The sequence below is a fragment of the Myripristis murdjan genome, chromosome 17 (assembly GCF_902150065.1).
Source record: "Myripristis murdjan chromosome 17, fMyrMur1.1, whole genome shotgun sequence".
NCBI lineage: Eukaryota > Metazoa > Chordata > Actinopteri > Holocentriformes > Holocentridae > Myripristis > Myripristis murdjan.
Genome location: NC_043996.1, coordinates 19,059,207 through 19,086,984, shown reverse-complemented (window position 1 = coordinate 19,086,984; position 27,778 = coordinate 19,059,207). Strand labels below are relative to the sequence as shown.

The 27,778-nt window shown below is 40.1% G+C and overlaps 1 protein-coding gene across 3 annotated transcripts in view; it reads left to right on the top strand.

The window, feature by feature from the left end:
- tnr (tenascin R (restrictin, janusin)) overlaps positions 1-27,778 on the top strand; it is a 205,598-nt gene that overhangs the window by 167,044 nt on the left and 10,776 nt on the right. For all 3 annotated transcript variants that reach the window (XM_030074578.1, XM_030074577.1, XM_030074579.1), the window contains 6 exons: positions 2,360-2,479; positions 5,534-5,677; positions 19,680-19,810; positions 23,108-23,240; positions 24,312-24,463; positions 25,085-25,181. In XM_030074578.1, coding sequence (XP_029930438.1) covers positions 2,360-2,479; positions 5,534-5,677; positions 19,680-19,810; positions 23,108-23,240; positions 24,312-24,463; positions 25,085-25,181 — 777 coding nt within the window. The remainder of the gene's footprint in view (positions 1-2,359; positions 2,480-5,533; positions 5,678-19,679; positions 19,811-23,107; positions 23,241-24,311; positions 24,464-25,084; positions 25,182-27,778) is intronic.

Sequence of the window (27,778 nt, the reverse complement as noted above, 5' to 3'; positions counted from 1 at the left end):
AGAGCTAATGTGATTTTTCAGGGTATTAATACAAAAAAATGAATGCCTCAGCAGATGGACGTACAGTTGCTGAAATACAATGAAAATGGTTGAGTATTAAATGGAGAACAAGCCAAGTGCTCCATGGTGACAACTGCAGGAGGAGAAAGCAGCTTAATAAAATTAACTATAAATACCTGCCATAGTCTACAGGCTTTCTGCTGTAACTTCAATGAGGCATTCAAGTGCCTACATTCAAATATAACAACCTTTTATAATAATATAATAAAATATAATATCATATAAAAATAATAAGTTTGTGTTACAGCGTATTCATATTTTTTCGTATATCACTTTATGCATCTATCCCATTGTGTACATTGTGGAAAAAAATGTGTTTTCTAACTTTGAAGCTACTGAAGAATAAATTTAAGTTAGAATCAGAGTCCTTGGGGTTAATCTGCCTCTTTCCTTGTTTTTGATGATGTTCATGTGTCTTTATGTGCCAGTCTTTTCTTTATCCAGCCTTGCTGACGATGCTAACCAAGTGATGCTTAACATTTATGAAAGTGTTTAAAGTGGTATATCGCGTTTGGGTGTTTTCACTTATTATGCACATGGCTGTGTGAACATAGATTCAATGCAGATATCCTTGAGGCAGCCGAACACATATTGGCCACTGGGGATTTATTTCTCATTTACTTCTTTTCAAAGTGTTCTTTTTTTTTTTTTTTTTTGGTTACTCTTCATTTTCTCTAATTTTATTTTCTCTTTAAAACTAGTCAAAAAGTCTCCTTCATGGACTGTTTTTAGTAAAACAGTTTATATAAGAGTGTAAAAAAAAATGGCTGCATTAAAATATGAAATATATTATCTATTTACTCAGCCTACCTTGCCTCCACATGGAATTAATTTTAAACATTAGTGTTATGACTCACCTATGGTGCGATCAAGAGATGGAGAGTGATGATTTGGTTATCGGAGGCCTTGAACAAAAAGGAGTGTGTTTATTTTTTTTTTTTTCCTTTTTTTTATTTATTTATTTATTTTTTTTTTTTACAAGCTCTACTCCATCTTGCCACCTAATCTAATTGAGTTGGCGAGCCTCCACTAAATTCAATTAAACCCTTTTGCAATTAAAGTAATGATTTTAATCAAGTTTGTTCATCTACCACAGTGATAAGATTGACTCAATCTGACTATGGTGTACTAATGAGCAAAATTCTTTTTTTTTTTTTTTTAACTGATGAGGGCACGGCAATATTAATTACCTAATCTAGGCAGACCTTTCGAACACATGCTGTATTCTGTATTCTCCTGCCACAGTCTCTGCCATGCTAAAATAACACGCCTAAGGAGAAATTGGGGTTGAAACACTGAGGTTAAAGGTATAATTAAATTCAAACTCAATTTTGGCATGTCCAGCAGCCTGCGAATGAAATTAAGAAGTGGGTGGGGAAACAATGAGCTCTGGAGACTAACAGAGTCTTTCTGCCTCGTATTTGACTGCATAATTTCTCTTTGATATCTGCTGGAATTGAAGAAGCAGTCATCAAAATGGTAACGGAAGGCAATATCAATCAGTGTGAATGCAATGCTCCGCCGTATCTGGAATTCTATAATTATAACTCAGATCTGAGTTGAAATAAGTTTTTTTCCTCATTCAGAAGGCTTTAGGTGTGCTTGATATTTCAAGTCTGATGCAAGCAAACCACATGATTGTTGTCCCCAATGTGCTGTCCTCTTTGCATATTTAGATAAATAAAACACAACCCCTCAGTGCAAACATGTACTATTGTAAAAAAGCATGCAGAACTTAGAGGCACACACAAACACAGCTGAAAAACACAGATGCACTGGAGAGAAAAGGACATGAAAAAAAGAAAAGAAAAAAAAAACGAGCCACATTTTGCATCAGTGCTGTCATTTCCTTTCATCATGTGAACTCTGTGATCTTTTTGAGGATGATGTTCTGTAATAAATAATAGCATCATCTGACAGCATCATCAAATCAACCATGCTGGGGAGTTGTTCTTTTTTTTCCCTCTGCTATAAGCTGTGCAACTGTTTGTGTTGTTGTACCAGCTTTTAAACACTTTTGGGGCATCTGCCATCGTGCCTGGTAAAAAAGACAAGCAGTCTCAACTCAAACATAACAGGCCACAATTATTGCCGCAAACATTTCGTAATGATTTGACAGGAGGCAGAAAAAAGTACGCTCTGGGTAAACATTTCTGTCAAGGCTCTCTTGGAAAGCTTGTATTCTTTTTTGCCTGTTTCCTAGAGTGGATGACCCGCAACATCACTTGATATCTTGTTGTTACTGTTACTATATTTTTATTATGACCTTATAATCTTACCTGTTTTATTGTGATCCCAGCAATGGACATGCCATCAGAGTTGACAGCTCTCAACATCACCCCACAAGGAGCTCTGCTGCGGTGGAATCCTCCTCTTTCCAGTGTCGACAACTATGTGCTCACCCTCACACACAACCAGGGTAAGTCTCCATGACTGGTGCCTAAATGTTTAAATGCTTTTGCACTTTGCTAGATGACAGACAGATGGATGGATGGATGTGTCGTTGCAGGCAGAATGAGCAGGCTTTGTTGCTTGCAGTTTGTAAACACAACATTCAAAGTTGGCTTAAGCTACCTGCTGGCAGTGAGGTTTCGTTTTCTAGGATTGCGACAGAATGAAACGTAAAACATTCCATCGCCATCCTAGGAAAACTTTGGCTCACCGGCACTTGACCTGTCCAGTGGGCCATCTTCACATCACTCTTCATTCTCATCCTCTCCTTCAGTTCTCACCAACGGGTAAAAGCCTGATCTTTGTCTGCTTGTCGCCATATTTCCTTTTGTCTGTGGTCGTACATTGTCTGTCTTTGTAACTTCCTATTGGATGTTGTGCTGTCGATCTGACATTGTGCTCTGTTATTGGCCGGGAGCAACACGCGCACTGCCCAAAGGCCAACGTCCAGAAGAGTCCCAAGCTCAGCAAAACAAGAAAATCCAGGCAGAGGGCAGGGTCTCTGCAGATACACCCACACTGTCACACACTTCTAGTGGTTTTTTTTTTGTTTGTTTGTTTGTTTTATTAATCTATACATTGTTTTTTTTTTTTTTTTGTTTTTTTTTAAAGTAAAATCCTCCTCATTCTACCTTTCATGATGTTCATTTTGGGTCACAACCAAACGCGGTACAATTACTAGCACCAATCTGAGTCACTGAAGTATTAAAATCTCCTGCATAATAACTGAGTGTCCAGGTTTCAGCTCCCAAATGCATCACTACCAGCCGTGTCATCCATTGCATCGTGTCATTCACTTTGACGCCTGGTACACCTGCCTCTGTCAAGGAACTACTGCACCGTTGTAATAGTTCTGTCAGCAGCTGACATCAAACCCTCATCGGTCTCATAGCTGCCCCATATTGGAATAAAATCCTGCAGGCCGTTAGCTGGCCTCCATGGCATTTCTTTTCCTCTCACTGCTATAGAGAATGTTTTAAATGGCACCTTAAAACACCCTTTTACATCTTGGGTTTTTCATTTGTGCTAGTGTCTATATGTTTTATGTTATGAAGCACTTCGTAACCTTGGTTTTGAAAAGCACCATATAAATAAATATTTTTACATTTTACAGCTTACACATTTTTTCAAACATTAAGTGGTGTCCATAGAAAATAGGTAAAACCGTCTAGACTGCTTGAACCTGTGGGTCAAAGCATAATGAGCTGATTTGTACCAGGTCCTTTAGATGCAAACACAGCATATGAAGTTTTGACAGAATCTATGAAGGTATGCCCATTAAGATATCAGTGATAACATCCATCTGTCTTACTGCTGAAAACATCTGTCTCACTGCCTCATAGTAGTTCATTATGAATGGTTGTACTGCTAAAACCTTGGCACATACATTGCCGTTAGATGACTGCAGACGTGTTTCATGCAGCCCATGTCGTCACAGTGTGACAGCCGTATCCAGAAAGGTAAAAGATGGTCCTATTTTGTTCGGCCCCTCAGAGTCAGTTTGTAATTTGTTCACTGAGCCCAGTGGACGGCTGCCAAGTCAGGTAAGCCAGCTGCATACACTGCTTACACTTGACAGGCACTTAAAAACCAGACTCAGCCATTAGTGAGAGAGCTAAAATATGAATGTATAGCAACTCCCAAAGCTTTCAAAGGAACTTAATATTTCAAATAAGCGTTGCCAGTCATCGGCTGTCATTACCCATTGCAAAAATAATTTGTAAACTTGCACAGCCAGTCTAATATTTAACCACACTTGATCTCAGCTATCACTATCTTGCTGACTTTCATAAATTGGCTGGGGGGTGGGGGATGTTATGGGCAGCATATTTCTCATTTGCCCGTGACCCTAGTGACTAAGCCATGCCTGGAGTTATCCAGTGAAATCCGCATTACTCAGCCCTCAGAGTCGGTGTGTAATTTACACCCTGACTGAGTGGATTGAAGCCAGGCTGCTTCAGATACAAAGTAGCTGCATGGACAGACAGTTGGAAACCAGAGCCAGCCAGCGTCTAGACTCGAGACTTGAAAAGTCAGCTGAGGAGAAATTCTCTCAGATGTCAATACAGAGAGAGAGATTTTTGAACATGTGCATATCTGCATAGAATCTCAGCCATCATACCAGTCTCTTTGACCATCATAAGTAAAAACATGATTTGTTCATGTCCTCACTACTAACCAAGCCATAACCAGAACTATTTACATAACTTCTTTCACTTTGTTGATGTGTAATTTACACTTTTATACTTACTGATCAACAAATAGGTCAACTCAGTCAACAGATCCAGGATCCATTTTTGTGCCCAGCCAGCATTTGGAAATCAGCCTCTTTAGGCAACAATGGCAGGTTCATGCAGCTCTTGTCAGTTTTCCCATAAATTAAAACTCTCCAACCCAGTGGCTTCTGCCAGTGAGCTATTTATTAACTTTGCAGTATCTTCATTAACTGTTCTCTCCTGCTTCTCGTGCTACACCGGTTATTTTCTTAGCCTGTAATTTCTCACAATCAATTCAGATGCAGTTTGTAATAATTGGAGACACATATTGGTAACCACATGATAATTTATCTGCATTAGCACTAAATAAATTGGCCAGGCAGACATACTGGATTCATGAAATTGCTGTAAATTGATTCATGAAATGTGCCGCCTGATGCGATCATTTTTTTCCCTCCGTTTTGCATTTTATGTAAATTGCAGACCATAATGTTGTATGGCATGTTTCAGATTTTACTGTTTCTCTATGTCACAGACCAGTCACCACAAGCACACTTCCTCTGTAAAATTGATTCTTAGTGAGGAATCTGCTGAGTTGAAAGCCGACCCTGAGGGTGGCTAACAGTTCAATTCAAGCTTTGGGGTCAAATTTGAAGTTTAAGCCAAATTTGGCAGGCTGGGATGCCTTCAGAAAGCCTTAAAGACATTTTATATTGCAAGCAATTTACACAAAATTGAGGGGAAAAAATACAAATAAATGTTGTCAACACTAAAGCTTGTGTGTCTCCAAAACCTCTGTTTTCCAGTGACAGCTGACACTTTCCTGGTGGATGGCAGCAAGCAGGAGCACCAGTTGTCCAACCTGAAGCCGAGCACCTCCTACTCTGTCGCCCTCTATGCCACCAAAGGACCCCTCACTAGTGGCACCGTCATTGCCAACCTCCAGACACGTATGCATTCATTTAATTTGTTTACCGCGCAACACAGCTGTCTTGGTAAGAAGACCACAAGAGTTTGACATGGAAAACACTGATGACTAGAATCAAACCAAAAGATACAACCAGTGGGTAGACAATCAAACACAGCACAGTAAGTTATGGGTAATTTATATATAAAATCTATATAGGGAGCAGTTTGAATTTAATATTAAAATTAATTAATATTTATTAATAGAATTAACCAAATATGGCTAATAACTGGTTTCAGTCTGTAGTCTGTGGACAGGTAGACACAAAATACAATACAAAAGATAATAAATAATATAGCAAAATTCCCCCATAAAAACAAATTACAACGCAGCTGGTTACACAAACACATCCACTTGTCCATTTTTGAGCCGACTTCCATGTGAAAGACATGTAATATGCCATGTGTCAGATCAGCGACCTGTCAGGAGTATCACCCCTGGATTAGTCGAGGTCGGAGACTTTGACATGAACAGACACGGATCGACACGGGGACTGAACCTGTGAACCTTCAGTTTCACTGCCTCCTGCGCTAATTGTTATTTTCGTTTCTTCTCCCTGGCTGCATTGTGAGGAAACACAGGGGCAAAGGAATTGTTCCAGTTTAGCTGAGTTGCAGCTCGAAAACTTTGTTGTTCACAGTTCTTGAGAGAAAAAAACTTTTCAGTCAGCAGAGGCGTTCATATCCCCGAAGGAGAACTAGGCGACCTGTCCTGCACTGCGGTAGAGAGAAGCTGCTCAAAACAGAAACAAACTCTGACAGCATGAGAGAGCGGGGCTGCAGAAGCTTCACTTCAAAAAATAAGTGGGTCTGTAGAAAATTAGGTGCACCTCCAACCATGTCAATGCTATATGTGCATGTAATGCCTCATAAATAAACAAATGTTCTTGGCAGTTTAAGGTGATTCTAATTTGGAAACAGATGCTCTGCCTAGTGCCTCGTGCTGCAATGAGAGCAAAAGAAAAAGCCAAGCATTTCTACCCTGGTTGCAGCCAGACTGTTTTAAATAAAAGAATCTGGGAGGTTACTTTGAGGTACCAGGCACCAACTTGAAGTGAGTAATGAGGAGACTTTTGTTCCGTTTTGAACACCACTTTTTATTGAGTCAAGCAATTGCTGGCGTTCTTGTCTGTCTCTCTTTCCTCTGCTAAGTGGAACAGACACCAGTTATTCATGCCACTCCATACTGGAGTGAATTTGACTTGGTGGAATACATCAAAATAGATTGAATTTCTTCAACAACATCAAGCTCACTGTCTTCTTGCCGACCCGTCAACACCGGGAGCTTTGGGGGCCAGCCGGCGGGGGGGGCGGGCTTTAGTAGTGGAGCGCCGACCAGGGGAGGGGGTGGGGCTTCAGTGGAGCGTCTGGGGAGGCGGGTGGCTTAGTTAATGATGTCGACGTTTCGATGGGTCGACTTTTACGTTAATGCCCTAGTCTGAACCAGTGATGTATTTCGAGAATGATACTAATGAAATCTTGAACCGCACAGTACCTCTGTTATATATCGTGCTGTGTTTTTAGGTGAGTTTTCGGCACATTTGATAGATGTTTGATGCAATCTTTAGCAATAATCTGTGGCAAGGATATTCAGTTAAAGTTTTAGGAGGTCCTCCCCAGTAAAGGTCCAAAATCATATCTAACTTTTCTTAGGTTTAGCAGGCATATATGTATGTAGTATTGATAGTCCATATGTATATAGCTGTGTGTATATAATTATAAAATGTAATAAAATGCGGTTCTAAAATAATTACCTTTCTCAGCCATTCTTACTTTAGACACATTGTAAAAGAAAGAAAGAAAAAAAAAATAAGATGGCCTACTTACAAATAAAAGTATCAACATGAGTTTGCCTTAAATGAAAATATAATACTGCTCAGTCCAGTCTTTACCCTGACCATTTATCAGTAATCTACCAGTAACTTAAAGTGCCTGCTGCAAAACTGAGGCAACAGTAGGCATAAAAAAACAAAGTCACACAAAGTGGATTAAAAAAAAAAAAACAAAAAAAAAAAACAACTAAGTCATTGTTTTTTGGCATTTTTCTTTTTTTTTCTCCTACATTTGCCTCTCTCTCTCTCTGTCTCTCTCTCTCTCTCTCTCTCTGTCTCTCTCTCACCGAATACAAGTGGTTTCCTGCTGTACAATTGCTTTGATCAAGATTGGCTGCGATGGTTGAGTGATTTAAATAATACATAGAATAGAACAAGACTCGGAGATACAGTTTCCGCAACAAATACTTTAAAAGAATTTCCAGGCAGAACCATTACTGGGTCCAGACCTGGACTGGAGTCTAATCGGTGAAGCCTGATCTGTGGATTATGTAACTTTAACACAACTTATTTGGTGCCTGAAGGCAGAATAAATTCTTGATCATCATCATCAAAATTTCCGCTTGTGATTTTTATGGCTTTGGACCATTTTATCAGTGCTGGTGAAAGCGAGCTTCTCCCTGGCAATGCTGAGAGAAAGCTGAAAGCCAAGTGTCAAATCTGTAACTCTACCTCAGTGTTCAGTATGTTGAAGCTCCACTGACAGCTGAAAGCTATCTGTGGAATGACTTGGATAATAGTTGCTGTGCAGTTATCACTCTTTCATTATTGATCTTTGTATCCATTAAGTACTGGTAAAAATGTGCCATTGCATGGCCTGTAATCTGCAAGTCAATCAAACTTTGGAGCCATTATCAAGTCGAACAAGAAAACACTGGCTGATGCTCAGAAAATCATCTAGGATACCATCACAGTGAGCATTTGTATCTTTTCTTATTTCCGTCTCTTTCGAACTGTGTGAGGATGCAAGCGCTGCACTCTTCATTACAGAATTATGGGCAGGACTAATGCCTCTCTGTTATTTCTGATAATGGTAAGCAGATATAAATGTTTACTACAACAGACCAAGTTTCCCTTGGACACTGCAATAACATTGTCAGAAACAAATTTGGTGATATTGCCAGTTAAGTTTTACCTCATTTCACTTGGGAACTTAAATTCAATGAAGGCTAATCCCTGAGCTTAATCAAGCGCTATCCTTTTAGCAAAAACTAATTTATAAACACAATTTGTGACTAACTTAATTTGTATCAAAAAGTCTCAGGCCATTGGGCACTGCTTCTCAAGTGCCTGCTCCCTAGGGTGCACGCAAACACACAAACATATACACAATTGTGTATACACATGCACACATGTATGAACATGTGCAAATGCAGATACACAAACACACACATGCTGGCACACGTGCACAAACTCACAGGCACACACACCCTCCCCTCTCTGGACTGATGCTGACATATAATCACACCACGGGGTGACTGAGTTCCCTCAACTTCACAGAGACCTTCTCCGGTTGTTAATTATAGTCCCTAATTGAATTCCAGAGGCCTTGTTATGCTCTGCTCACACAGCTTGTTTTCTCAGACTGTTGTGCTCTGATAGAAAATGTCACATTGTGAATGGCCTGTGAGAGGGGATGAGAGCATTGATTGAATTGGTTGACTACTCTGGCTTTAGCTCTGTCACTGTCACCCCATGTCTGCTGCTCTGTTCCTGTCCCTTTCCATCCACCTCTCTCTTTTTGTGGCTCAGTCTGCTCGTCTCACTGTGTACTTACCCATGGAGTTAGGGATTTGTGGCTGGGATTTACATGGGGCTATTAAAGTATCCTCCAAAAAAAAAAAAAAGCCTATGGCTGTGGCTGAAAAGAAGATGCACCAATTGGAGCTTAAAGTATGGAAATACATACGTGATTTACCATGTGGTGAAATAGACAAGGTAGCATAAGAGGGCAGTCATAATTTCCTCTACATACTTAAAGAACTAGGGAATTAAAATATGTACTTTCTCATTAAAGTGATTCACTGGGTGTAAAAACCGTCACAAAACTGCAAGAATCTGAGATGCTCTCTTTGCAGACAGTTGATTTCTCCTGAGTCAAGCAAATGGTTTTCCGACTTTCACATGTAAGTGTAGTGGCAGCCAGAACTCAACCTCATTCTTTATTCTTAGTGCCTTGTATACCTCCATTTGAGCCTTCAGCTGCACCTGTTAGGCTCATCAGACAGTAGGGAGTAACATTAACTAACTAACAAGGCACTAACCATTTTACCCAAACATTACTTTAAAAATCTCCATCAGAAGATAGACTGATGGAGCTGGATCCTCTTTCTCAGCAGCGGCATCCATCGTAGACTTTCTCTTATCAACTCTACAACCACAATCCTTCAAAGTTTGTGTTTTTAGCAAGTGAGCTCTCTGGCAATGTTAACTATGAAAGCATTTACAACATATTGTTGCAGCCAGCCAGCCAGGGTCAGGACAGTATTGTTACCTTACAAGGGGAACTAAAGCACACCCAGCCCTGCTAGAATGTATTACTGTAGAAAATGCAGCCCCTAAAACTCCAGTTTATTATCGTTATTAGACTTTTAGGAATCACAAACTATGGTGGATGATGAAAATTCAGTAGTATTCTAGTTAAATAAATAAAAAAGTTCACTATTTTAACTTGGCTTACTGTTGCTTTAAGTCTGTTGTTTGCAGATATAATGCGGTTTTGAATTTAGGGGGCATTTCAAACCGTAATCGTTAACTTTAGCCTGTAATTGTTGGTACATTGCAGATTCTGAACTGCTCAGTGGGCTCTTACAAGTCACCAGGGTCAGCTGTCTCATTAGCCTGTTGTTGTCCAGATTGATGGTGAGGTTGGAAATAATTGGGTGAAACACTGAGACATAATATTGCGCTTTCTGTTGTGGTTTGGCCTTAAATGAGCTAACTTTCTGTGGTAGGAGATGCCCACTTGATAACACAGTGACATCAACATCCACTAATTGCATGCTGTGTTAACGGCCAAAGCACCCAAAAAATAACGCCTAAGGACATGCTTCTCAAGCTTTACAGTAACTTGATAAGGCTGAAGGGAAGAAGAGCTGGGGACAGTTAACACTCTCTGGTCAGGTTTTGGTTGTCTGAACTTCTTTTAGGGAGCAATAGTTTCTTCATGCCCACTTCAGAGAGGGAGAGAGATGAGCCTGGATCATGCCATAATGTGGCTGAGTCTCCCTCAGCCATTCAGTGTCGAGCTGGTGCTTTGTTGCTTCTTGAACCTCTTAACCATGGCAGAGAGTGGTTGTTGTTGTCTGGCCTCCATACATCCGAGTTCAACACAGCGTAAGAGAGCCTGATTCCCTGAAGGCTGATATTTAAGCTACAGCAGTGAAAATTAGGGATTTTGCTACAGATGTGTCTGTAAGCCTATCGGCTGTAGCACCTGGACTATTTTCCCTCAAACTCATCCACCCCACCTTGCTGGAAAATGCTTGGCAAGATTTCAAAGCAGCAGAAAACCGCACTGTGGGCCAGCTTCAGCAGAGCTGGGGTCTGGCAGACAGTTGTTTTGACCAAGTGCAGGGAGTGCCACAATTACAGAAACAAAATCAACTCTTTAATGCCCCAGGGATTTTATTTATAGTTTTAAAGTATTTACAAAGACCATAAAAATGTTCCTATGTACTATTAATTGTTTTGTATTCAAATTAGGGGTGGGGTTGAAAGCATTTGATGTAATCTGAATCCAATTTCCAATCTGCTTGCTGAATCTAAATCCTTATAAATCTCTTATTCAATCATTTTACATAATTTGTTGAGGGAAAATGACACAAATGTTAAAAAACACAGCATATGTCATGTTTTGCATGATGCTGTGCTGATGCAAGTGCTTATTCATTGTACTTGTTGCAGTACGCTTCACTCTTAGTAGACAAATGTTGCATTTTGCTATTTTCTCATTTAATTTTGGTAAGTGTGCCCACAATGTTGAATGTGTGTCTTGATTCACCATGTTGACTAATACACTTGGAAGCAAGGAGTGGGGATGCAAACATACCATTTGTAGGAATAGGTGATTCAGTAAGAGGATTTGTTCAACTTAAGGATTAACAGAAACAGCTCCAAAACTGGGCTGGTTAATAGAATACAACCCTTGTAGAAATGTTTACAAATCTTTTTTTAACCATAGCAAAAATAGCAGAAGGGCTGCGGACTATCTTTACTGAATTCATTTATTTTATTAATTTACCACACCAAAACCACCCAATGTGTGGATTAAAAATAAATTCTCTTGGCAAGAGCAATGAGTCATGGTGCTCCAATTCTTACTACACTACAGTCTGGCTGTGATTGAGTGTCTGCATTTTGTCTGTGTCACTTTGAGAAAATGACTGCATCTATTGTAATTAGTTGTGAGAGCTACTGACTGCATTGCAGCTCACTCTGTTTCTGTTTTTGACGTGATGCTCCATGTGTCCCTGCACAAGTCCCAAAGGTAGTTTTCTATCGCGCATCTCACATTTGTCAAGTGATTGTTGCTATAATTTCAGTGTTTGAGTGCAGGTGAGTGCGCTTGTGATTCAGGACATGTTCTTGTAACTAACAGCTTATAATGATCCACAACACTGACACCCATCCTCTAATCAAGTCCAGAATAGCCCCCACTGCTTCTCAATATTTGTTCTTTAACCCAACATTTAACCGCCATTAGTGTCAGTGGCATTAGTGCCGGGATGTGTGAATGAATCTGGATGGCTTCATCAATAATGAGCCCACATTTGTCTCAGTCAGAAGGGCAAGTCACAGTGAGTCAAGTCTCATTGTTGTGTATTTCATGCTTTCACGTCTGTTTTTATTGGAATGTGTGGGATTGAAAATAGTAGGTGCTGCAGTTAAATCAGTAAAATAGTGTAAATAGTGTAAAATTTTGGATTAAACAGGCAGACAAAGTGCAAAAAGCATGGTTGCCATTTGAATAATATCATGGTAATACACTTGTGGTACAATAGCCTTAGTGAGTTCAAATCTGAAGTTGTAGTTTTATTCATTTAAGGGAGAAATTATAATACCTTGTCAATCAGACTTTGCTCCACATGTCTCCTGAAATTTATAATTGGCCTCAGAAGTTTTGTTGGAAAATACTAGAAAATACTGTACAGGGCTTTGACATGGCGCAGGGTTTAGAGAATTAATGCCAAAAACCTTATTGCCTTTGAATAATATTCTCACTGTGATTTTGCATCTGACAGTGCGTGGTGTTTGACCTTCAAGAAACAATTTGTCAGTAGGACCTGCTCACAAACAACATGGGTAGGAGAATAAAATAGAAAAAAATAATATTAAAATGCATTCCAGGCATTTGTCATGTATGTCTAACACTTTTTTTTAAAGATTAATTTGTTCAGCCCAATAATTAACTCAGCTGTGACAGTCAACGTTTTGAAATTGAAAGTGTCTCCCTATTGTCATACTAAATTAGATGTTGGGTGAAATAATGTATTGCTATGAGCCTGTCTCACTCCTTTCAGATCCGATTGTGATCATTAGCCTTTTGCAACAAATAATGAATTAAACGTGAAGGATGGAAATTGGGCTTTGGCTGTAACTTTTGTAAGAGAAATGGATTTTCGGAGGAAGATGGAAATAAGGCTCAAGCGACATCATTTAGATCAAATAATGAATACGACTTGGAGAATGAAAATTAGGGTAGGGCTATAACTTTTGAAGCAAGTAATGAATTTCACTTGGAAAATGGAAATAGGTTTCAGCTGGATTTAATTTAAATTTGTATTTATAGCTGATGAAAATCGACCAATCCATGACTTTTTTAACAAATAAGTTTGAAATCATTTTAGAATTAGTAGTAGTATTAGTATAAGAAGTTGAAATAGAAATACAGGTACAGGTGAAACAAACAAAAAAAGAAGACAATTTTTAGTATATTTTAGAAAGTGCAAAATATAATGCACAGCACTGCCTGATTGCTGTTCTTTGCTAACTGTCCATAGTGGATGGCTCCAGAAAGAATGTGTCAGTTTGTGTCAGTGCAGTTTCTGATGCAAATCTGTATTAAGCAGTATGATTTAAAATGTAGCTGAGTGGGCTGCAATAGGATTTAAATAAAACACATAATAAAGCTAAACGTAAACACAAAAAGAAATAAAAACAAGAATTGCACAAAAAAAGCTTCTCCATTACAACCAGTGGAGTAATCTTCCATCCCTCCTGCTGTGACGTGCCGCCGCTCAGTAAACAGTTTTTAAACCTCCGCTGAGGCACCCAAACAACATCTCCTTTCTTGTTTCCACCTCTCCGACGAACTTCACATTCTCAACTCTCACTTTGTCCTTTGTGCAGTTTTCTCCCTAAAATAAAAAGATGAATGAATAAACTCTTCAGTATGCATATCGGCATTCATGAAGGCCATTTCTTGACCAAATACAGCTACTTGTAGGCGTTCACAGGGTTGAAGTTGAGATTCGTGCACGTTCACACTAACATTTCAGGTAGATTTGTGATTTATGTGCAGGTGTGGGTACGCTTGGTTTTATAAATATGAATATTTTGACCTAAACTCAGCATAAAAAGACACATTCATTGGCTTCAGTTCATTTTTTAAAATGTGCACATTTTAACTATCCTCACTTTCTTCATCAAACATAAAATCTTTGACATCATTTCACATGTTTAAAAATAGTTTGTCTTCTTATTATGTGATGAATTGTGCATGTTTTAGATGATGCTATACCTACACACAATATAAAATTCAGTGCATATTCTATATTATTTGTTATATTTTTGCTGGGCTAATATTTGTTCATGGCATCTCAGTGGCCCCCCACTGGCTGTGCGTCTTGTGTTGGATTGTGTCTCTTGAATTGTTGTTTTGTTTTTGTCTTTTCTGTTACTTTCAAGTCTTTGTTTTGTGTTTTTGTCTTTGAGTTTGGCTTGTATTGCATGTTGGGACCCCCTTGAAAACGAGATGGTTTATCTCAAGGGGTTTATCCCAATCAATAAACTTGCATCATCTTTTTTTTTTTTTTTTTTTTTTTTTGTCATACATACTTTTTTCTGTTTTGTGCAATTAAAATTAAAATTCACATTTGGTAGATACTTAAACGTTTAGTGTGGAATCCATACACAATTTTACATATGAGGCCCCCGGTCAGTAGAAAATGTACTGGTTGCCATGGTGACGAGTCATGGCTCACTGCCCTTTGCGTCCTGATTGTGCAGATGTGAAAGTGGCCTTAGTGTTGGTATACCTCCCTCCGTGATGCTGATCCTGACTCCCGGTGTTATGTCTCTCCAAATCGCATTACAAGCTAGTAACCTTTGCTTTCAACTATCACAACTCTGTCTGTGGCATCCGCCCCGTTGTGGCAGTGTTTGGTTTAATCCACCAGGGTTAACATATTCAAAAGCATTAGCTACACATCATCTGAAGGGGATCGCCCAATGGCAGATCCATGCAGAGATGTGATATCCACTCCAAAGAAGTACTTCCTCCTTCTCGCCTCCCTACTTCAAATTACCTCCGCTGCCCTTCCCATCTGCTGGCCTGTGTGTGTTTGTTCCTCTAGCATTGTTTGCACAGTGTGTTAATGAGAGATTAGATGGAGCTGAAGCCAATCATCTCATTCTCATTTCACAGTCCTACGCATCTAAAGATAGAACTTTCAGAGTCTCCAGGAACTCCAGACAACACCTGTTCACCTGCTTGTGTACACACCACAAACAGCTTTAACTGGAGGTAGAGAATGAAGAAAAAAAAAAAACGGACAGTGGGATTGATGTAATTGGAGACTGGAGGGACAAAGAAAAGAAATAGAAAGTGAGAGCGGTGGTGGGAAGTTTATTGCTGTGAATTGAGAAAGTCCCTCCCACGTCTCTCCCTTTCTCTCTCTCTCTCTGTCTCTCTCTCTCTCTCTCTCTCTCTCTCTCTCCCTCTCCCTGTCTACCTGTCTCATCTATCCCCCACGCACACAAATGCAGCAGCACTGCCCGTCGTGATGAGGAGGTGACAAGAACAAAAGATGAACTCCCCATTCGGTCTCTGACACAATGAGCTCAGACTGGCAGCCTGTCAGATAAGGAGAAAGTGTGTGTGTGTGTGTGTGTGTGTGTGTGGAGGGGTGGACAAAGGATGAGGAGGAGGCATGAGGAGTGGGCGAAAGAAACGGAGACGACGACTAAGATAAGGGGGGGTGAAGGCGAAGAGGAGGGGACCACAGCAGGTTGTTGTTGGAGGGGGAGGAAGCAGACAAAAGGAAAGGAGGAGGCGACTGAGGACAGAAGTAGATGGGGAGGTCAATTAAGAAGGGGGAGGACAAGAAGAAGGAGAGGAGGAGATTGGCATGTCAGTGTGGGGCTTCAGTATAATGCGCAGTGTGCTGCTTTTATCTTGTGGTGCTGTCTCATCCTCCCTCCCCCTCTGTTTCACAAACTATGCTCTCTCTCTCTCTCACTCTTTTCTTTTTTTTCCCGAACACTCGTTCTCTCTCCATGTCCTTCTCTCTCAATCCCCCTGTCTCTCCACGAGGGTCCGTCTATCACTGTCTCCGAGAGAAGGCACCATGCATCCTCTCGGAGGTTATCAAGGCAGGCACATGCTGTTAATTACTGAGCTGTCATTGATCCTTCAGCACGAACACACACACACACACACACACACACGCACACACACAGAGCGGATTGATATGGAAATGAGAGGGGAGTGTGGTGCTGAGTGGGTGTTGTAGAGTTTCCTTGTATGTGTGTGTGTGGGCAAGTGTGTGAGGTCCGGGTTCAAGTTCGGGTCGGCTGTTGAGCTAAATGTGTAAGATAGAAAGTCCTTCAAGTCTTCAGGCAAAATATTCTTGTCAAGCCGTTTTCGAAAAGCCCATGCTATTTCCACTATGGAGGGAAGAATAGGGGAGAGAAAGAGAGTGCGAATCAAAAGGCGGCGAGTCAGAGAGAGGGAGAATCAGAGAAACAGACAAGCGTGTAGGAGACATCTTTATCTCATATTCACAGCGGTGACGTTGGATTGCACAGCACACCAGCGCAGTGCTTTAGTTTGATCAATCCCTCTTGCCACGCTGCCACTGAGTGTTGTTTGGTGACTGGCTGACGAGGTGCCCCGGAGTAATGATGTAACTCGAGGAAACCAGTGCCCCACCACCCCCCAGCCCCCACCCCCACCCAAATAGAAAATCATCTATTTTGTATCACACGTTAAGGTTACAGTGTGTCAAATGCTTCTCCGGCTCATCGTGGGATCAGATATTGACCCAAAAGGGCTGATGTAAGATGTGGAAATTGCATTGATTCTCTTTGTGATGCGCTTAAGCATCAAGGAAGAAGGCAAATCAAGACGCGGCTTGCTTAAAAGCTATTCAGGGACTGGATGTGCATGGGTGGTGTGATGTAATGTGTGGTAAAACACGGGTGGCCTTTCTGATCCGGGGCTCAAACACTTATGAGGTTGTGATACATGGTGACTAAACATGGAAGTCATTGCTCTTTGCTATTCTCGCTGAGCAGAGATCACAGACCATCTCATGGAGTGCATTTCAAGTGCAGGTTGATGGTTCCTTATTGAATGTCAGATTTAAGTTTTCTCTCTTTTTTTCTTAATCTGCTGTTAACAGAGGGGCTAAAATATACAAATATTAGCTGAGATAGTAAGCTCATTTTCCATTGCAATATTCATCAGGGTGCTTTCATGAAATTTTGCTGAAAGTTAAAAGTAATACATTGTAATTATGTATGATATCCCATGAGAGCAGCAACAAAAAGGTTGCAAATAGGATTCCCAAAAAAATCAGTGTAAAAAGATTTGCGAGAAAGAAAGAGAAGGAAAGCCAAAGACTGTATTATGCAAAAAAAGACAAGTATTCATTACAGCTGTCAAACACACCTTTTACCACATTTTTGAGCTGGTCAACACAAAAATCAAAACTAAACATGCATGGGGTTGCATACATACAGACCATCTGTGTATGTTTAGTAGGGGTGTAATGATACACAAAAATCACGATTCGGTACGTACCTCGGTTTTGAGGTCTCGATTTGGTACATTTTCAATACAGTAAGGGAACAAAATACAAAACATAAAATTGCTTTAAACAAACAATTTTATGTTGTTAAGAACTTTATTGTAACATTATACAAAATGTAAAAAAAAAAATAAAAAAATAGAATACTGCTTCCACGTGCTGGTAATAAGTTTTCCAATAGGTAAAATTTTTCAAATAAACAAAAATATATATATATGAAATATATATTTATAAAAACTCCGATGGCTGTTGTTATATCTTTAGCCTGATCTGAATTGCTAGGGAGAGGCTGGTTGAATGCCGTAGTCAGCGTTTTTTTTTTTTTTCTTGTATTAGAGATATTCACACTCGGATGACGCCATTTCAAATGAAATAGCATGTTTGTCGTCAGGGCCGTCTCAAGGAATTTGGGGGCCCCAAGCAAAATTGACTTGGAGTGCTTGCTTCCCCGGCGTACTGCTGCCCTCTACTGTTTCGCACGTGTAGCTGCAGGTGGATATGGATAAATGAAAACGAAACTTATGTTCCGCCACCAATTATAGTCGTGTGGTAACTCACCTGTGCTGCACACCTCTGTACCGAACCCAACATCCTGTACCGAACCGAATGCCCTGTATCGAAAATTTTCAATACAAATACATGTATCGTTACACCCCTAATGTTTAGCCTTCACTTTTGTCTTTTCAACATTATTTTTTTAGACACATGATATTCTTTGAGTCAAGAGGAACAGGAAGTAGTCCTCATGATCAAAACAGGTGGCAGTTTGACACTGAAACAGCTCAGCAGTTAGTGGTGTGGTGTGATGCTCTTCCTTTCTCTCACAGTTTTTTTTTTTTTTTTTTTAACTGTGGTGACCTTGGTTCAGTTCCCAGCTCATGCAAATGTCACCATCAAAACCTGTAATGTTACCAAATTATTCTAGCTGCTTAACCTTAACCAAAGTTGTTTTGGGGTGCCTGATCTTAACCAAAACCAGTGGTGTAGCTGTGTCATTAATATGGAGAGAAGGGAGATTCATAAGGGGGATATAAGATGGGTTCAGAAATCATTACTGATGTGAATTAATGCTTGGAATGTGAAAATAAATAAATAAATAAAAATAAAAACTGATTCTGACTCATCACTCCCACACTCTCTGCAAAGCCTGATATTTATCAATTTTGAACTCAAATTAAGAAAGCTGTCTCACTGTGGGGACCTGTAATTTTGAGACCTGGTGGCAAAATTGCAAAACACAATAACAGCACAATCATGACATAATTACCACAGTCGTAACCCAACAATTTGCAATTTGGTTTGCTGAAGAGGGATTGATCTATCATTTTGTCCAAACAAGATTATTCAGTGCTGGAGCATTATGATTAGCTGGTTGAAATTAATTTGAATGCACGCGGTGTGGGGAGGCAGTGTCAATGCGCGGTGCTGTGGGGAATTAAAGTTTACAAGGATTAAAGTTCTGAACTTATTAGACTGTTCTAGTTATGTTATTTGCCTCTACCTGCTTGCTCATCATATCCATATCGTTAATGATTTTTATCAGCATTTATACCAGCCCTATAACATTGTGGGACTCGGACTGCACTAGCGGACTGCACTAGTGGGCTCCCTAGTTGGCGATTCGATTTAAGGATTAGGGGTTAGGGTTAGGGTAATTGTTTTCCCTTTTTGGAACAATTTAATTCTGTTTGTAAAGCATGACTCAAGTCAACAAATCAATCCAGTGCTTTTAGTCAAAAACTCAAATCTATCAAATAAACGTGTGCAATAACATAAGATGGCCTTTTTCCCTCTGAAATTAAGGAAATGGCAGACAAGAGGATTAATTAAAAATTTTGAAAAAGTATTATTATGTGCATCATTTTGTTAGATCACTGTATCTTCAGTTTTTTTTATGTTTTGTTTTGTTTTGTTTCAGTACAAAGCATTTCATAAAGATTTTTTTATAGTGAAGCAAATCTTTGTGTTTCTTTTAGCAGATCAATACAGCTGATTCGTCAAAATTTATAATTGATGCAATAAATGAATAATTACACCTCTCCTGTGCACACAAACCAGTCTGTACATCACTGACTTACTGTATATTAATATGAGTGAATCTTCTTCTCTCTGTCCGGCAGCTATGGACGCTCCCCTGAACCTGACAGCCAGCGAGGTGAACCACCGCAGCGCGCTCATCTCCTGGCAGCCGCCAATCGCAGACATTGACAACTACATGCTCACTTACAAGTCCGCCGATGGCAGCCGGAAAGTATGTATAGCACAGGAACACAGGCCACACATGCAAACACGTACACACTGATCTATTTTTATGAATGTTAGTGTCCCATCTGCAGCCAAATTGTGTTACTGTTTCCAGCCGTATTCACACATGCTGGAAATGCTGCCGAACGCATTTGCCACACCGCAGTTGGAAACACCTAGCAGGAGATAACAGCTGGCGAATGTGCTTTTGTTGATCCATACACCTGAAAATAGAAATCTAATTCTGTAGATACTGTAGAATATCTTTTGACGCTCCTCCTTGGATTCCTGCAAAATGGAAAGCATTCTCAATTTAATCAACTTTCTGTACCTGAGGGGAGAGCAGTGTTCTGGAAAAGAAGATGAAAACGCAGAATCACAACTTTTAGAAAAAGCATTTCGAAGGAGAAAAAAAAAGTACAAATCCATCCTTCAATCAAATAAACCCTTGATCTAAAGCATACGAGCATGCAGACAAATACACACACACACACACACACACAGGCGCAAGAGAGAACTACACACTGAAATTGCCTGTCCAATAGAGACATTACTTTAATGTGCCCTGGTAGAAATATTATTTATTTTGATTAAACTTTTTGATGTGGCTGAGTAATGGTAATAAAGCACATTAGCGAGCGCTGTGTGGAACGCAGCTGCTGGTTAACGAATCGACTGGAACTGTATCCCATGATGCTCTGCAAAAAGACATTTCTCTCTCTCTGGCAATTAGGTCACATCCACACACAGAAAGATACACACACACACACACACACACACACACACACGCACAGACTACTCTCTCTCTCTGTCTCTCTCTGTCTCTCTCTCTGTCTCTCTCTCTCCCTCTCTGTGTTTGACCTTGTGTGTGTAATACTGATGACTGGTTGACCAGCGGGTGTCAGCCATGCACAGAGAATGCAGTACACAGAGACTTCAGACATCTTAAGTATCTATTATTGTAGCCTGGTATACATCTTAACAGCTTATTTGATGTAATTATTCATCTAAAGTCATGTTTTTCATAGAACAAGTCTATCTATCTTCAATTAATTTTCTCTGAATATGAAACTGTACCAGTTAAAATGAATTTTGCTGCAGTGCCCAGATATAATGTGGGTTTTCCATATGAGAGACATATATATATATATATATATATATATAAAAATCATCCTGTTTATGTTGTGTCAGTAAATTGTGTCCATCGCACATCACACTAGTGTAGTTTCTCTAGTGTCACCCAAATGATTTCCGCCTTGTTATTGTAGTAATTGACAGTGAGTCACAGTTCTTGCCTCTTCAGATATTTATTTGTTTGTTTATTGGTTTCTTTTTCCCACAGCCTGTGCAGTACTGCCACCATGGGCTATTCGTTGCAAATTGGGATCACTCGCTCCCTCATTCACTCAGTCATGGAGCTTTAGTAGGGCACATGCGCAGTGAGCGCTGTCGGTGCTCACAGTTTCATGCTTGTTGAATAACAACCTGTATGAACAACTTATTTATATTTTGTGCAGCTCTCCACTCTCCCAGTGAGCTGCCTCTACACCAAGTGCCACAGCCTGAATTCAAATAGTTTACCAGCTAATGAGTCATATCACTCAAGCTGAGAGCAAAAACAATTGCCGCAAGCAGAGATTGAAATGTAGCTTATGAGATTTTTCTGCATGCGGCTGGAATTGAGGTTTAACTTGCTGCATGCAGTAGAGTTATCCCAGCTTTAACCTAGCCATGTACTGGGAGACCTTACCATTGTGCCGCTCGCTTCCCTTCTTGGGGGCAATAATGGACTTTAACAATTCACACCGAGTATCTATGAGATTAATCTCTTATCTGATCAACATTCACTTAATGGTGTGTAGATCAGTATTTATAAGGAGTAGGGTTGTTCTGACTCACAACTTCCAGAGTTTATTTTGTATTTCCGTACCATGTATTAACAACCAACTTAATGTTTTTCCACTGACATTATCTATCTATCTATCTATCTATCTATCTACATATACACATACATACAGTCTGACTGACTCATCAGCTTGCAGGGGGGCAACCCCACTAAAGAGTGTGTCTGCAATGAAATCTTAACACTCAGACATGTGTGCATGTACACACACATACCCAAGCACGAAAACACACTCACTATACATCCAACAATCCCCACACACGCCCACACAATCGATACTGAGTGCACAAAATCATGTATCATCCTTGATAAGACAGGGTCGTTTCACTTGAAATAAAATTCTTATGTTGACCCTGAAACACCGAGTGAGAAAGTGTCAGATCCATGGAGACAGAGAGACACCATTTACCAGCTGCTCCGCTGCATAATTCACATGGACATATTGCTTGGAAATGTGTGATTTTTTCCAAAATGGCTGAATATTTCATTTTTACTCGTTCATTTTTTATGTGTAGCCAACCATAGATAAGACTCACGTGCACGCGTACACACGCAGATGCATACACAGTTTGAAGATTCTGTGTGCTACCTCGCATTCGTCAATTGAGTGTGCTGCCAGTTAAGCGTGAAATCTATTCATGTCTCATCTGAGAAAAAGATATCAGAGAAAATGCGCAGACAAAATGGGCAAACTTTTTGGCAGCCGGCTCCTTAAGATCGGCTCAATAAAAGAGGATTTGTCAAAAACAAAGAGGAGCAATTGAGCTCTTGTGACTTTTCACCAAAAATAGAAACTTTGGTTTTCTGATCATTTGGCAGCTTCTCAGCTTGGCTGCCCGATAAGACCCTTTCATCTCACTCTCTCTGTCTAGTTACCCCTCCCTCTAACTCCCTCTCCCTCTATCCACCACCATTCTCTTTCCTACTTTCTCCCCAGTCCCTCCCTTCTCTTCCTTGTGCTGTGGCTCAGTCATTTTTCACGTTTGAGAAGACAGCCAGGCAGGTAAAAAATGTCCCGTGGTCAGCAGAGCTGTAACTTTTACTAATATGATATTTAAATGGACCCAATATCCCTTTTTCAATGCCATGAGACGTGACTCCCCTGTTGGTGTGGCTGGTTGAAGAAGGTGGTGCTATTAGTATGGAGCACAGGCAAGCTGTCATAGTTTTCTTGAGCAAAAATAGCTTGAAGGTTTCTTTGTTGCCTTAGGTCTTATAAGACGCACAAGCTTGAGTGAATGTTTTATTACTGGCTTATGAGGATTCTAGTGCTGTGTTTGTTTTACCCAGAGATTTAAACTGAATAAATGATCAAATAAAGTGTCTCCCTTAGGAAAACCACTTTCCTTATTGAATATATTTGAACTATTTAGCGTGTGTGCGTGTGTGTGTGTGTATTAGGAGCTGATCCTAGATGCAGAAGACACATGGATCCGTCTGGAGGGACTGGCAGAGACCACAGAGTATACTGTGAGGCTCCAGGCTGCAAGAGGACTAGATACCAGTGCCATCGTATCAACTACCTTCACCACAGGTAGACTCTCACACACACACACACATACAGAGTGTATGTCTTCTTTGTTTTAGGCTCAGAAAGTGATCCTGATGGGCTTTAGAGCTTTCTTGACCTCAGAGGTTGTTTCTTTGTTGTTGATTTGGTGAACACTTATGCACCGTGTTTTACGTTAGTCAGGCAAAAACGGGTTCAAAATAATGGGTCCCCAGTGTCAGGAACCTGCCTTAGCGAGTTCTGCTCCCCCTCCCTTCATAGCTGGAAGGTGACGGTGTGGAAACCTGAGACAGCTTTGAACAATGCGTGCTACACTGCAAAATATCTCCATCTGAGCAGGTTATTTAGGCTTTTATTCAGTCTCTCTTTAAACAATAGAAAATGATGCCACTGGGATGAGACTACCCCACTTTAATCTACTGGTTTCCAGAATTTTCGGAATCAAGTGTTTTTGTGTTGAAACCAGTGGACAGATCTGCCTCGTTTCAACATATTTATACTTGTTCCCACAAAAAAGTGCTCATAAAGTGCTCATCTGGCAGATTTCATTACTTGCTTTAGCATGAGACTAAATTCCTTGTTAAGATGATTTTTGCAGTGTAATAGAAAGGCACTCAATCTTTGAGCATTAACTTTTACTGGTTGCACAGGATAAACAGTGTCATTAAGTTGGTAAGCACCTGGAATATACTTGATGTACAGCAGCATACAGCAGCGTAAATATGGATGTCCATAAGACACATTTAAGAGTCATAAGCCTTGTTTTGAAAGCCAAACAGCCTGTCCTTTGCTTAAAAATAGTTATTTTCACTTTCTGCCGGCACAGTTGACATGAACTTTTTACAAATTGAAAGAATGAGTTGTTCCAGTTGCAGTTGAAGTAAGATGCTGCAAAGACACCATCACCTTCCTGCTCAATAGTGATGCCACCACTGTAGGCAGCAAATCCTCTCTCTATCTCTCCAGTTGATTTTAGCAGTACAACTGACTTTAATAAGTTAGTTATTAATATCTTAAAGCAGCTTGTCACAAAATCATAAGGGATATTAAGAGAAAATAAGTGTTTCGTGTCTTCACCCCTCTGGTCCTCCGCAGGGAGTCGTCTGTTTGCGACACCTCAGAACTGCGCCCAGCACCTGCTGAATGGAGAGACGCTGAGCGGCGTCTACACCATTTACATCAACAGAGACCCCAGCCAGGGCGTGCAGGTCTACTGTGACATGACGACAGATGAGGGAGGATGGATTGTAAGTGATGGTGGAGATACATCTTCCCTTAACAGCACTATTGAAGAAGCTCAGTCCCTTTTCATCTGTAAAAAAAATATTAAGATTATGTGTAGGCCTCAAAAGTCATTAAACAGTCTCAAATTTGAATTCATGAGGACTTCATTTCAGTTCTGGTGTTATAAAACACTACATGTGGTGAACCTAATACTGCCTCTAGAATGACCTGCTACACTTACTGGGAAAATGCCTATTGTAGATAAACCTAACTCACTTTATACTTACCTGTCATACCGGCCTATAGAGAGAAATCCAAGAGAATCCTTGTACTTATCTGTCCCAAGTTAGATTTATTACACTAGGTCCGTGGTATTTAACTCAAAGGAATGTTAAAATAACATTATAGCATTAAATTTAATTCGCTCATACCTGTAGGTGTGGTAGAAAAGAGAGTCGGGCAGAGAGACTGATAGAGAGATTGAGAGAAGACCAGATGCTTTATGTCATATGTTAATTTATGTCATAAATATTACTACTTAGTAAGGTCACATACAGTAAATCCACTTGATTACAACTCAGAGTCTGAGAGCAGGCCATTGATCAACAAATCACTGACTGATCATGTCAAACGTTGTCATGCAGGTGTTCCAGCGTCGACAGAATGGCCTGACAGACTTCTCCAGGAAGTGGAGTGACTACCGGGTCGGCTTTGGAAACCTGGAGGATGAGTTCTGGCTTGGTAAGAATCTGACTCTCACAGATCTGGGTAAAAAAAAAAAAAAAAAAAAATACAGTAAACTTGTGTGTCGTTTCAAATGTATTACCTCAAGCAAGTAATTCTCTCCTTATCCTGGGGTTCATGGGCCAGGAGCTTATCTCTTGTTTCTCTGCCATGGTCTGGCTTAGGCGCACATCCCTTTGGACAAGATCCCAGCCAGTTGCGAGGATTTAACCCCAATCCATCTCTTTTTTTTTTTTTTTTTTTTTTTTTTTGGGCGAAGAGGCTTCAGGTCCAGTTTTTGAAGTCTGGTGGGACTCCGCCAGGGTTCAGCACCTCCCCTCCTCACCCATTATCAGGGTGGACACTTGCCATTCGACCATTGATCTAGTCAGTCATGTAGAGATTCCTGCTGTACTTCACTTATTACGGTAGACATTGCAACATCACTTGCATGATGAGATGGGGTTGTTTTTGTGTTTTTTTGGGGTTTTTTTTGTGCCATACGTTTCAACTTAGACACTATCGCTACATACTAACATCAGCATATGACATTGTCTCAGCTCCTCATTTTGCATTTCAAAATGTTTTGGTCGCCCTACTCTCAAACCTTGCAAAGGAACTATCTCAATCCATTCATTCAGTGTTTATACATTCATTCGTTTTGGTTGGTTGTTCATTTGTGTGTCCATCACATTAATCTCAAACAACTCTGACTGTGTTGACAAAAGCTGAGGAGATAATACAGCTCAATACAGACTGGATACTCGGGGTTATGTTGTAGATAGGACTCAAAAGAAGGCACTGCAGCATTCAGTCAGTTATTATGATTTAACTGGGTGTAAACATCTAATTAAAAATGTGAAATATTACATCTCTTTTTTTAATAATTGTGACTGACCCAAAGGGAGTAGTGTAATCACAAGAAAAAACAAGGTGCCATACCTTGATTGTTCCTGATAGACACAATGGGGGACCAAATAATGCATGGGGTACAAAATATTTACTGTTGCCTTGTTCCCACTAGATCTTCTCCTGTCACCGTGACCAACACTGTGTACTGTTTCACAAGCTAGGCAGATATTGAGCTGCAACCTGCAACCCATTTTGTACAGTCTGTGTCCCAGTTTTCTGGAGGCTGTGTTACCCTCATTGTCTACATGTCTTCTCCATAACTGAAGTGAGTTTAGTGAGTAAAATCAATAGTGGACCATAGCTTTTGCTTGGTTTCAGCTGATGTGTTTATTCTCCAGAGAGGGAAAATGTCATCTACATTTATGGTAGCCTTTCTCATCATATTTTCCAGTGTCTGTGAAGATTGAGCGCCACTGTGCTCTCCAATATTTTTTTTTTTTTTTTTTTGCTCGTCTCATCTTTCACCACTTGACTTCACAAAGTCTATCCGATTCATTATTGGACGCGCTGAAAGCTCATCTCTCCTTGAAATGACTTGGTAATTGTTTTTAGCGTCGCTCTGATTCAAAGACAAAATAACAGAACAGCCGCACCGCTTTATGGGCTACTGAATATGTTTTTCCCCAAATCTCATTATGAAACAATAATTACTTTCATTACAAAATGCGCAGATGAGCTGTGTTTCTTCATGGACCAGTTTTTATGTTATTGTTTTGATGTGGATGATTAAAAGAAAATATTACATGAATGTTTCATTGTGCAAATCAAGACTTTGAGAAAAATGTTTTTTGAATTTTTTTTCCTCTTTTTTTTAATGAAAGAAAAAATTATAACTCTGGGGGAATATTTTATGGCATCACATTATCAACACATTATACAAGAGAGGGCTGATGATCTTCCAACTTTGAACATTTTGGATTTTGGAGTATATTATAGCTGCCATATGTGGAAAAACTGTTTGTGGCACATTTATCTCAGTGCACAGTCCTTTGTTTGACATGGAGGAGGGGCAAGCTTCAATCCATTAGGCACCAAGCACACTGCAGAAGTTTAAAGCATAAAGTGATGGACATTTCACATGTCCTGCAGTAAAATCACAGTAGCTGATATAACCTAATTCCTTTACAATGGTTGTGTAGTAGAATATGTGCAGGCCCAATGTAGTGCAAGCGTCTCAAGTTCCCGATCATTTCCTCTCCTCGCATTTTCTTGCTGCAAGAAAAGTCAAAAGAACTGCTATCAGTTTGTTTCAATTAAAGATTTGCTGTCCATTTTTTCTTCAGTAAGGATTGGCAGAACAATTACTCACTGTAAGCCACGAAACTTGCTGTAAATAAGATTGAGATTTCACCCTCAGGGCCTATAGGATTCTCAAACTACATCCTGTGCCGGAAGGTGAGCATAAATCTGTAGTCATTTTCTGTTCCTACATTATAGTTTGTTCGATAGTCGCTCACGAGGTGACAAAGTTAAGCAGGTTAAGCTTTTTTTTTTTATTATTTTACATTTTTTTAGAGAGACCTGAAGGTCTTATATAGCATCATTCACTATCCTGCTATTTGAGCAAGATCCTGACAGCTCTTTACCTCATACTCTGGAGCTTTTTAAATGGCTGTGCCTATGCTTTATGATCTACTGCCGCCGTAGCACATCTGCCTCAACATTTCATCTGACCTGTTTCCATATCAGCTGAATCAGCTCTA